Source organism: Equus asinus, chromosome 16, assembly GCF_041296235.1.
Source record: "Equus asinus isolate D_3611 breed Donkey chromosome 16, EquAss-T2T_v2, whole genome shotgun sequence".
In the NCBI taxonomy this organism is placed as follows: Eukaryota; Metazoa; Chordata; class Mammalia; order Perissodactyla; family Equidae; genus Equus; species Equus asinus.
The window spans coordinates 29,131,395-29,144,538 of NC_091805.1; the positions used below are offsets into that span (position 1 = coordinate 29,131,395).

General features: G+C 39.4%; 1 protein-coding gene across 11 annotated transcripts in view; it reads right to left on the bottom strand.

The window, feature by feature from the left end:
• Nucleotides 1-7,652: 7,652 nt before the first annotated feature.
• The window catches only part of BCAR3 (BCAR3 adaptor protein, NSP family member), a 189,776-nt gene continuing 184,284 nt past the window's right edge, over nucleotides 7,653-13,144 (bottom strand). For all 11 annotated transcript variants that reach the window (XM_044749209.2, XM_070486856.1, XM_070486852.1 and 8 more), the window contains 2 exons: nucleotides 11,624-11,836; nucleotides 7,653-8,280 (listed from right to left, as the gene is read on the bottom strand). In XM_044749209.2, coding sequence (XP_044605144.1) covers nucleotides 8,099-8,280; nucleotides 11,624-11,836 — 395 coding nt within the window. In that variant the 3' untranslated portion in view covers nucleotides 7,653-8,098. The remainder of the gene's footprint in view (nucleotides 8,281-11,623; nucleotides 11,837-13,144) is intronic.

Sequence of the window (13,144 nt, forward strand, 5' to 3'; positions counted from 1 at the left end):
GATGAATAGTGTGTTATCTGTTATTGCTATGTAAACTAAAGAGATGTAATGATTTTGTTCTTGAATGTGCTAACTTCCAGATAATACAAAGTAGGTGACATGTTCCATAAGTGGAAGCATGTGTGTTGGCACCTTTTTTGCAAAGCAGTTTTGGAAATTTTATTCTAGTCTTAGTTTCTCTCAAGCTGTCCTAGGGAAAAAAATTAACTATTTCTTTAGAGTGAATTTAAGTTGAATGTAATAATTTGAATTTTTTGTCTTTGTTCCACATTAGCTGTCCTGCACAGACTTTGCTTTTACATTATCTTATCCTCTGCACCCATAAGAACTGTCCCTGTACTACATAGCTTGATCTAGCCACACATTGGTCAGCGTTTCCTGTGCTTCTGCTTGAATTCCTAATCAGTCAGAGAGAGCACCCTTATCTTCCTGGCATTTCAAAGCATGGGAAGAGAATTTTTCCATAGTTAGTGTCACATCTGTCATTTTAGGAAATTTTAATTTCAGAAGATTCAGCTTTTTAAAAGGACAAATACGAAGGTATGACTAGGGTTGATCCTGAACAATGAGGGTTTGCAGTTGTTGAGATGAAAATCTAGAGATCCACGCTAAGCTTGGAAGTAGGGAAACACAAAAAACAAAATAGCAGGAAAACAGTGTCAACAAAAAAACTCAAAACAATGAAAAGGGCTTTTACTATCTAAACTATGATCAGGGAAGTCAAATCCTGCTTGCTAGGGAAAGATAACATCCTAATAACAATATTAACAAAAGGAAAAGCATCTCCAGACTTGGTGAAAAGGATAGATTTTCTTTGTGAAGAAGTTAGTAGTTTAGGTGAAAAAATGCTAAAGAAACACCAAACCTATTTCAGTGAGTTCATATACCTGGGATCAAATATATTCCTGAGTATAGTCACTGTTAGTAATCTAAGAAACTATGGAAATTATAAGTGGTGCCAAAAGATTAGGGGATGGGAAAATATAAATTTTGAAGAATAATTTCTGGGAAGTTTGACAACTCTTTAATGTACTTGATAATTTTGTTAGCATTTAGGAGAAAATGTAATGGGCAACTGACCTAGGTCCTAAGAATAAGCCACATCGAATTAGTCTCATTCCTTTCTTTTTATATAAATGGGGAACTCTCCAGACAAAACTGTCTTGATTTCAGCACACTTTCTGTATTGGACAAGATTTGCTCATTTTTGCGCAATGGTGATAGCATTGCTGTAGAGAATGGGGGCTTGCTTGGATTTGGTAAACCCAGAGTGTCAACCTCAAGAACTTATTATGGAAGATATATGTATGTTATGAACCATAATAAACATAAATCTCTCTCTCAATTTAAGAAATAGAAAATTACCATCTCTCTCTCCTTCAAAGATAACCATTATCTTGAATTTTATGTTTGTTGTTTTGTTTTTCTTAGTTTTACCACATGGGTATTTTTCCTTAACCTGGTTAGCTTCCCATGGTTTTGATGAAAGATGATGTCATACTCTGTATGACCAGGCCTGATACTTAGCCACTGCACACTGATATACCCACAGTTAATGCTAAATATTGAAATATTTCCATACTGGTTGGTAAACAGTAATTCTGAAAAGTAGTAAAACTAGTTAATCATAAAAGTTCCAGTACGTGTGGTTTGTCTCAGAAACCACTCATGGCTCTCCGTGATGCATTTCTGGTATTTCAGGTGTTGGGGAGTCTTCTCTGGTTTTGTAAGCCCTTTAGTGGGAGAGGGACCTAGGTAACCAAGCTGAGGAAGACCTCTGTTCATCCTCCAAAGAAATTCCTTAACCTGCTCAAGGGGAGAAGATGTGTCGTAAGTTCTGGTAGCAGCTGGGAGACTGGAAGGGAGTGTGGGTAGGCACAGGTGTTTGAGGACATAGTCCCTTGTGGTGTAGTAATGACCCTTTAGATGGTTTTTAAAGTTTTGTTTTATTTGGCACCCTACTCTGTGGTAGAGGGTGGCCTGTCTTGTGCTTTAAAGAGAGGTGAGGAGAGGGACTCTACCAGGACTCTGTTTAATACCCAGAAGAGTGTGCTCTCCAGCAAGTGACAGCACAGCTCCTGCTCTCTTCTACCCCGTCTTCCTTTGATTGGTCTCCAGAGAGGAGTATCAAATTTGTCTGCCCTCTCCACCTCCACAAGGTACCTTTCCCCTCACTTGCCTGGGCAGACCAAGTTACTTAGTCCCAGCAGGAGCCCTGACAGACTTGTCCAGTTTGTTTTTTATTCTCCCTACTCTTCCCTTCTGTCTTTGTCCTCCATCGTGACTGACATCCAACCAGTCATTGGTTATTTCCTGGTTGACCAGTGTAGGGGACACGGTTTTGGGTGTGGAATGAGACAGACGTAAAGCACAAGCTCCCAGTTCTGGTAACCAAGATCATCAATCCCCACCCAACATGCTTCCTCTTCCCCACTTTCTCCACTCTTTCCTCCAGCTGGGAGCTCCTACCATGGCTCTTGACATATAGGCAGCACCCGGGTAGTACTGTCCTGTCTGATGAGGTGAGATGGGGATCAGCTGCATGCCCCCTCTCCTCAGGTGCCAACACACATGAATAAATTCATGACTATCAATTGGAAGAGTTTGCAGCCCTCTGTCAAATCATGGGGCCATCATTTAGCTGGTGACAGTGAGGTCAAAAAATTATACCAAACTGTTTAAACAAATGATTTGGAATCATTAGTGGTTGATGAATGATTTGTGCTACTTTCATCACTTGATGGTATTATTATGTAGTTTATTTAAAGAAAGGGATTATTTTACTTGTTGATTTGCACAATGATTTATATATTCATATAATTTACATATTAACTTAACATCCCACTTGTTAAATATTTTGAATATTGCATGGTATCTTCTGAGACTTGCTTTTTTTACTCAACATCATTCTAAGATTTATCCATGTTTATGCATAGTTCATTTTACTGTGTATAGTATTCCATTATATATACACACAATTTATCCATTCTCCAGTTGATGGACATTTGGGCTATTTCCTGAATTTTGCTAGTGTAAACAATGCTGCTGTGCACATCCATGTGCCTGTTTATACAAGAGTTTCTCTAAGATCTATACCTAGGAGCGGAATTGCTAGGTTGTGGGTTCTGTTTATCTTCAGTTTAAAAAGATAATGCCACATTTCCCATTTAAAGTGATTATAACATTTTTATATACCTAAAAGTTTTGTATAAGGGTTACTTATGTTACATATCCTGGCCAACAGTTAGTAGTCAGACTTTTCAATTTTTGTCACTTCAATGGATGTAAAATAGCATTTTACTGTAGTCTTAATTTGCTTTTCCCTGATTATTGATGAAGCTGAACATCTTTTCATCTTTACCATTTGTGTTTCTTCTGTGAAAAGTCTGTTTATATCTTTTGCCCATTATTTTCTTTGGTTGTCTTTCCATATTCTTTTATGAGAGTTCTTTATGTGTTAAGGATGCTAATTGTATTACTTATCTCTTGCTGTGTAACATAGCTGTTGAGTCTGGCTCAGACTTTCTCAGGAGGTTGTAGTCAAGGTGTCAGCCAAGGTTGGAATCATAAGGCTTTGACTGGGGCTGGAGAGTCCACTTCCAAGATTATTCACATGGTTGTTGGCAGGTCTCAATTTCTTGCCAAGTGCACCTCTTCCTAGGAACACTCACAACATGGCATCTTGTTTCCTCCAGTGAGTGATCCAAGAGACAAAAACTCAGGACGGAAGCTACAGTCTTTTTATAACCTAATCTCAGAAGTGACATACCATTATTTCTGCCCTATGTATTTGGTGATGCAGACTAACCCTTACAGTACAGTGTGGGAGGGGACAACACAAAGGTGTGATTAGGTGGCAGGTAACATTGGGGGCCATCTTGGAGGCTGCCTACCATACTAATCCTTTGTCAGTTTTATGTGTTGCTAGTATCTCTCTGTTTTTTTCAGTTTATCTACGATACCTTTGATGACTAGTTCATTTTAATGTAGATTGATTAATCTTTCATATTTAATGCTTTTTCTGTCTAGTTTAAGAAATTCTTCCTTGATTCAAAATCGGAGATTATGTTTTCTTCTAAAAGTGTTATGGTTTGGCCTTTCACATGTAGATTGTTAATTCATCTAGATTTTCTTTGGTGTGTGAGATAAGGAACCATCCCCTCCCCTTTCATTTGCTTAACCAGTTCAAGAATTATTTAAAAAGTCATCCTTTCCCCCACTCATTGGCAATGTTTCTTCTGCCATGTATCAAATTTCTAATGACAGTTTCTTAATTATCATACCTTAATAATGGGCTTTTATCTGGTAGAACAGATTCCCCCCTCCCGCTGTCTTATTTTCCTAGGATAGTCTTGACTATTCCTAGCCATCTAAGTTTTAGGAAAAGCTTATCAGGTTAGCTTGAAAAATCCTGTTGGATTTTGATTGGGATTGCATTCAGCTTATAGATCATTTTAAGAACTAATAGAGAATCTTCTAATCTATGAACATGGTGCCTCCATTTATTTACGTTTCTTCAGTGTTTTTCAGATTTTTAAAGTTTAAAAATTTCTTCAAGTTCTTGTATATCTTTTGTTAGAAATATTCCTAGGTATCACATCTTTAGAAATGTTTTAACACTTTATTATAAAATATACATTCATAAGAATGCGTAAAACACATGTACAGCCAAGTTATTAGAAAGTCACTTGAGAGGGCCGGCCCTGTGGCCAAGTGGTTAAGTTCGTGCATTCCTTTTCAGCAGTCCAGGGTTTCGCTGGTTTGGATCCTGGGCGTGGACATGGCACCGCTCATCAGGCCACATTGGGGTGGCGTCCCACATGTCACAACTAGAAGGACCTGCAACTAAGATATACAACTATGTAAAGCAGGGAAAAATAAAAAGTCACTTGAGTCAGGAAATAAAGCCTTACCAGCACCCCAGAAACCTGTTGCATCCCCCTTAAAAAGTACACTCTGGGGGCTGGCTCTGAGGTGTAGTGGTTAAGTTTGGCGTGCCCTGGCAGCTCAGGTTCATACATTCAGATCCTTGGTGTGGACCTACAGCACTCATCAGCCATGCTGTGCTGGCAACCCACATAGAAAATAGGGGAAAATTGGCACAGATGTTAGCTCAGGACTAATCTTCCTCAAGCTGAAAAAGAGGAAGATTGGCAACAGATGTTAGCTCAGGGTGAATCCAAAAAAAACACACACTCTGTTCCCCCCCTTCATAATTTTCCCTTTTTAATGCAAATTTTTATGTCTTTATGCTTCATGTTTCTGGCAAACACTGTAAGGTTATTTTGTTTTAAATCTGGGTGGCCATCTCTTACTTTTAACTGGCAGGTTGAGTCTATTTACTTTTATTAATGATTGTTGATAAGTTTGGACTTATTTTTGCCATCTTTGTGCCTGCTATTCATCTTACTTTTCTCTGTCTTTTAGATATATAGTTTTTGTTTTCTCCACTTTTTTGCTTTGCTAGTTTGAAACTTTGACCCTAATTTCTGTTCTTGTAGTATTTGTCCTTGACATTTTAAGTACTTAAAGCTAATCACTATCTTAATCCTTGTGCTGAAGTATAACACTTTATCAGAACTCTAGGAGCTCTGATTGCCCCACTCTTGGTTTGTGCTATTGTTTTAATTGCCTTTTTAACCTCACATAGTGGACACTATTAATGTTTGTTTTCTTTTTTAGACACCAATAAGCTCATCAGTTTCTCTGCTCACCAATCCTTAAATCTCAGACCTTTCTTCTGGGTGAATTGCTTCCTCCCCACCTCACTTCTTTCCTTCTGGAGCTCTGATGAGATGCATTGGGTCATTCTGTTTCAATGCTTTAAGCCTTTTAATCCCTCTCTTCCGTTTTTCCTCTTCTTGTCTCTGCTGTATTCTGGGCATGTCAGGTATGTCTCCCAGTTCATTAACGCTTCAGTTGGATCTAATCTTCTGTTTAATAGCATTCATTGAGTTTTTAGTTTCATTATACATCTCTAAAGGATCTACTTAGTTTCTCTTAAAATCTGATCACTTTTTAATAGTCATTTCCTGTTTGAGTTCATTTTTTCTTTATACACATCCATATATGCTTGCTTTGCATTCAAAATATAATTCTGGTATCTGAAGGCATGGGGGTTCTAAATCTCTTTTTTCACAGCATTTTATCCGTGATGGCATTGCCTGCTTGTGTTTGCTTTTTATGTATATATATTTTTTTACATATACAGATATATATATATATTCATTTTTAGTTTAATCTATGGGAATACTGGATGCTTTCGTCCTGAGAGGATAGACTTATGTCTGCCAGGCCCCAGAGATGCCACCAACCTGGGACCATTGTAAATCAGTTTCTTGATCCTGTAAATTTTACTCCAAGACCTATTTGAGGACAGGCTTGTTAGTTGCAAATCCTCACCAAAGACCATTATCATTACAATTATTTTTATTCTTGTAGCTGTACATGAAAAACAGGCTTGTTTCCTCGTAACCTCTTTTTTGCTAGCAGGCAGATGGGTTTTTTCCCAGCCTGTTAATAGGGATCCTTTAAGGATCCCTACTTAATGGAAGCACTTCAGGTTCAGCTCCTGCAAGACACTGTCTCCTAGTCGCTGAGCTGATGTCAGCATTTGCCTTTAGGGCCACCCAGGTTTTTAAATTCTCTCACAGAGTTGATTTAAATTTGCTGTTCCTTTTGGTGGGTGAGGTGAAAGGGCGGGATTGTTCCTTGGGGATTTCTTTTTCATTCTGTCAAGCTTAATGGTGCATTAAAAGGTACGTTTATTAAAAATTATTGACTTAGTTATAGTGAGAGGGCTTTCTAAGTGCATCAGAACCACCAATTGCCAGAAGTAGAAGTGTGCTTTGGTTTTTTTCTCCAAATAAAAAAACAATGGTGTGATGGCTCCTTTAAGAAAATGGGAGAGGGGCCTCATTTTAGGTCACGTTAATGGAAATACAGAGTGCAGGATTTGAAACAACTAGTATTTCCATTGTATTAAATAGACCATACTTAGTTCTAGTAGGCATATTTAAGATGACCATCAATAGGGTGATGGTTAAGGTCCAGTGTAACTTCTGTAACCAATAAAGCGTATTTTTTTCAAAGGTTAACATCCTGGAGAAATTTTCACAACCTGAGAAAAGTTGGATATAAAACTATTCTGTATTGTCCCAAAATTATTTAGAAGACAGGAAGAAAAAGCAAATTGGTGTTCGACAGTGGCAGAGTGATAGAAATTTGTGATTTTAAAATCTCGTATTTCAAATTTTTTGCAATAGAAAAAAATCGAAAGGGATACTGATAAACCAGAAAGTATCCTCTTTGAGAAGTCAAAAACCTAGAAGATGATACATGAAGTATGTGAAGTGATGTCATGGATGTACTAACAAACATGTGGATGCTCACTTTGTACCAGTGCTGTGCTGCATATGGGACCTGACGAAAGTCCAACACCTAGTAAGCACTACAGCTTCAGTCTGAACCGAGGTCTTCTGGAGCCAGCTTTGCCTTGTATCACTATTCACTCTGTCTCCTAAGCCAGAAACCTTAAAATTTTCCATTCTACTCAGTTTTTGTTTACTAGCAAGATAGAGTGGCGCCCCAGGCAGGTAGGAGTACTTACTGTACTATGATGAGTTGTTTAATATTAAAGAGACTGGATACAATTGTTTCACAAAAAGATATATTTTCATATGACTATTTACAGTTTTCATATTTAAAGAATATCATACAACTGATACCTTCTGAAATGCCTCATGCTTTTAAACTCTTTTCTATTTACACGTATCTGACATGGAATCAAAACTAAAATGGTCAGATACCTTGGTAATAGAAAGCAACCAGCCAACATAGCTAGGTCTTCTCTTAAACTTGCTGATCAACATTAGCCATAGTTACCTTAATAATAAATTATCGTTCATTTAAAAATCAGTAGTAATTTTGAACAGTTCATAAATAAGTGTGCTCTGTGCAATTTACATGTTCAATATCCTGTGGATACTAAAAGCTTGTATATTGTCAGATTTGCACATTATTACTTTATCAAATGATAAGCTTTCCCAAAGAAGAAACTGGAGAAGCTTGAAATAATATCCTCAGGTTCTCTGGAGAGTTATCGAAGCTCTGCCTGCTTCACTGCAGGAGGTTCCAGTTTGCGTGAGAGGGCAGTTAAAATCTGGTTGAATTTCTCGTATCTCTCTGCCTGATTGACTTGTGCACCTTTGCTGCCCCAGAGCAATCGCATTTGAAATTCAGTCTTGAAGATTTCACTCATTTCTTCATCTGGTTGAAAACCTAATAAAAACAAAACAAAACAACTGCCTAAAACATAGTGTTGAAAACTTGCTCATTTAAAGAAGGATCAAAATGAACCTTATCTTCTCTCAGAACTTTAAAAAATGCCTCCAAGGAAAAATATAGGATCTGCTCTATATGAGGGAAGGCAGAGTCCCACCCTCGGGCACCTGAGCACTTAGGAGAAGGAATATGAAAACTCACTAAAACACGAGAGAATCAAATCTGGGTATATGAGCCACCGTGAGTTGTACTGTGAGGGGTGTTCAAAGGACCTCTTTTTTTTTTTTTTACAGCATTATTGATGTATTATTTACATGTCATGATTCCCCCTTTTTAGCTGCAGTTTGATTTAAAACAGTAAATTTATACAGTTGCACAACTGTCACCACCAATTTTAGAAAACTTCCATCAACCCCAGAAAGTTCCCTCCTACCTCTTTGCAGTCGATCCCTGTTCCTACCCCAGATCCAAGCCAACCACAGATCTGCTTTCTGTTGTTCTTGTTAGGCCTTTTCTAGAAATTTGATATTAATAGAATTATATAATTACAGACTCTTTTTTGTGTCTGGTTTTTTTTTTTTTTTTTTAAGATTTTATTTTTCCTTTTTCTCCCTAAAGCCCCCTGGTACATAGTTGTGTCTTTTTAGTTGCAGGTCTTTCTAGTTGTGGCATGTGGGACGCCGCCTCAGAATGGCTTGATGAGCGGTGCCACGTCCACGCCCAGGATCCGAACTGGTGAAACCCTAGGCTGCCAAAGCAGAGCGCGTGAACTTAACCACTCGGCCACGGGGCCAGCCCCCTGGCTTTTTTTTACTTAGTGTGATGTTTTTGAGATTATTTCATATTGTCGTGTGTTATCAATAATTCATTCCTTTTTATTGCTGAGTAGTATTCAGTTATATGGACATACTACATTTTGTTTATCCATTCACCGTCTGTTGGACATTTAGATTGTTTCTAGTTTCTGGCTATAATGAATATGTTGTTGTGAACATTTGTGTATAAGTCTTTGTGTGGACATGTATTTTCATTTCTCTAAGAGTGGAATTACTAGGTTGTATGGTAAATATATGTTTACTTTTAAAGAAACTGTCAAACTCTTTTCCAAAATAGCTGTATCATTATTTTAAATTCTGACCAGTAACATGAAGATTCCAGTTTCTCCACATGTTGCCAACTCTTAGTATTGTCATTCTAGACAGTGTGGAGTGGTATCTCATTGTGGTTTAAATTTACATTTCCCTAATGACTCATGCTTTGAACATTTTTCCAGGTAGTTATTTATCATTTGTATATCTCCTCTGGTGTAGTGTCTATTCAAATCTTTTGTCTGTTCAAATCTTGTTTTCTCATTGAGTTGTAAGAGTTCTTTATATATTCTAGATGTAAGTCCTTTGTCAGATATATTTACCAAATATTTTCTTCTAGTCTATGGCTTGCCTTTTTCTTAATGGTGTCTTTTGAAGAGCAAAATTTTAAATTTCGATTTATCACTGTTTTCTGTTATGGTTCATGCTTTTTGTATCCTAGGAAATCTTTGCCTAAGCCAAGGGCACAATGAATTTCTCCTCTGTTTTCTTATAGGTGCTTTACACTTTAGCTCTTACATTTTGGGTCTATGATCCATTTTGGATTAATTATAGTGTACAGTATCAGGTAAAGATCAAGATTCTTTTTTTTTTGCATATAATATTTAATAGTTCCAGCACCATTTGTTGAAGGACTATACTTTATCCGGTGAATTACCTTGACGCCTTTGTCAAAAATCAGTTGACAGCCATACGTGCAGGCCTGTTTCTTAACTCTCTCTCCTCTTCTATGTAAGAGAAGATCTGTCTACTTAAGACTAAGGATGCTCAGTCAACTCTATTAGAGAGGTGGAAACCCCTAGCCAAAGAATCGCAGACATGTGGTTCTCATCCTTGATTATTGCTGGACTTCTCTGCTCTGTCATTAAATATATTTCCACTGTCACAGTATCTTGGTGGTGGAGAGGATAATAGAAGCCCTCTAGTCCATCCTTCTATCTGATGCCAGAATATTTTTGACAGATAACCAACCAGAGGCCAGGTAACACCTTCCATTCATTCAGTTAGTATGCTTTGAGCCCCTACCCTGGGCTGGTGCTGGGGATATGTTGGTGAACAAATCTCTGCCCTTACTGGGTTCATAGTCACTTCCAGCAATGGGATCGTGCCATATAAATCCGTAGCAGGATCAACTGAGAAGAACCATCAGATACCTTCAAAGTGACTTGCTGTAGAACAGCTTAAAGCACACTTTTCTCAAAACCCATCTTAATATACTGGCTTAGGCAACATCCAATGTAATATATTTACTGGCTTCATATAAGCAGACTCTAATATCTTGTGAATTGAATTATGTGCTTTTATTGTTTGAGTCCTACACTGCCATCCCAGGAGAACTTTCTAAGAAAAAAAGTGAAACAGGTATGTGGTGCTTACAACTACAATGGACACAGTGCAAATGGTTTAATCCCAAATTCTGGGTCTGAAACAATAACTTTGTTCTCAGATGAAATAATAGGCTTCTCCTGCCCCATACAGTTCTTAACGTTATGGAACAGACTGAGCCCTTGAAGAATTTTAAAAATTTTATAGTGAGGAAGAGAAAATAGTTATCCCTGCTAACTGCCTTGGTAAAGCCCTCGTTCTTGCACTTCCTTCCTAAACGGTCTTTTTGTCTACTTCAGCCCTCCCACCTTCCTCCACAGATGCCAGATTTAAAACATAAATCTGACCATATGATGACATCCCTCCATGTTTAAAACTTCACTGGCTCTTCAGCCACAGCCCTACATGGCAGGCCTTCCCATCTGTACCCCACCTCCCTCTTCAGCCTAGTTGGCCATTCCTTAGGTCACACTTTACTGCAAACTCAAGTACTTGTGGTTTGTACTTTTCCCCATTGGACCCTCTGATGCTAAGAGCAGGGGAGCTCACTTCCCATGGTAACTGGGAAGACACAGGAATGCAGATAAATGAACTCAAACAGAACTCCAACTCCTCATGTTGGCCCACCACCTTTTCTCACAGCAGTTGTTAGAGGGACTAATGGTAGGCAAGCTGATCAGTTCTTCCATGACACTTCCTGTTTTTTCTAGACCACTGACACAACAGAACACCGAAGAAGAAAGAAGAAATGGGATCCTTGAGTCATTTAGGAATTAGAAGGAAGTAGTGATCAATCATGTAGGAAATGGAATTCCCATGCCTTAATCTTTCCTACTTGGTCTTTTTCTAATTGAGGGCATTCATGCTCTTTCTTTTCTTGATTCCAATTACTATGCAGAGAGCAGCTTACCAAAAACAGCTCTTACCTTCCAGAATCCTCTCAGCATTCATCCGGTAGCTATCTGCAGCCTCTGCCATGAGTCGGGCTGTTGCCAAATGGTTCAGCATAATCTCACAGCTTTCGTCATTTTTTTCCCACATGTCAGTTCCTTCAAAAGTGACAGCCTGGCGCTCCATTAAGGTCACAAGAGGCATCAGCAGTGGAACTGATACTTGGTTTGGGGGAACACATGTGGACTCTAAGAAACAAAGGGTAAAGTTTTCCTATCATATTTTTTTTCAAAGTTAAGCACAGGGAGTTTTGGTTCAAGATGGTGACATAGGAGAATCCTGGGCTCACCTCTTCCCATGGACACACTGAATCTACAGCAAAATATGGAACAACTTCACCTGAAAAAAAACCCCTAAAAACTGTCTGAGCAACTCTGACACATCGGGAGAATGAGAGCAGGACCACACTGAAGCGGGCAGGAGAGGCTGGGACACAATCTCACCATAAACTCCATCCCTGGTATGGTGACCTACAATCGGGAGGGAACTCAAAACCCACAGCTTCTCCCTGAGGAGCAGAGGGTTTGAACCCCACATGGGACACCCCGACTTTTAAGATCTGCACCTGAGAGATGAGCCCCCAAAATACCTAGCTTTGAAAACCAACAGGGCTCACATCTATGAGACCCCCAAGGCTATAATGATCTGAGAAACAGCTCTTAAAGGGTTCACATGTGTGGACTCACTCGCCTGAGGACTCAGTGTGATAGAGGCAGCCGATAGAGAGGAGCTCGAACTTTACATGAATGAGGCTTATTTACTAATCTTAAAGTGTTTGCCTGAGGGAGAGGCATTTAATTTAGCACAAATCTCGAGGCCTCCTGCTGGCGGGCACCACCTTCACGCTCTCCCTCTGTCTCGCTCTAGCCAGCAGGAGCCATCTTTGTTTTCTTAAATGGTAGGCTTTTTTTTTTTCTTTTTCTTCCCTTTTTTCCTGCAGGCACCATCTATATGCTCTCTGTCTTGTTCCAGCTGGCAGGTGCCATCTTCACACTCTAGCTGGTGGGCACCATCTTTTTTCTTTCCTTTTCTTTTCCTGGTGGGCGTCATCTGTACAATCTCTCCCTGCCTCATTCCAGCTAGTGGGTGCCATCTTCGCATTCTCCCTCTGCCTCACTGCAGAACACCAGTATCTCCTGGACGGGAGCTCCTGCATGCATCTGGTGCCCTGTTTTATTGTGGCTGCCATCCAGGGGATCCCCCTTGATCACCTGGCTCCCACAGGACTGTAACAATCGGAAAGAAAGCTCTTGGCAGACTACCACCCCCAGGGCACTGCACAGACAGCAGACTGAAACAGACCCCCACTCTTTCTGAGAAAGCAGCCTATTTGCTTGTCCAGGAGCTTCAGCCTGAGGGGCAGCCTTCTAGTTTGGCACACATTTAGGGGCCTGCAGAAGTGCTCTCAGGGAACAGAGGCTGGTGGACGCCATCTTTGCAGCCTCCCTCCATCTCACTACAGCTTGTTGGTATCTGCCAAAGAGGAGCTTATACAC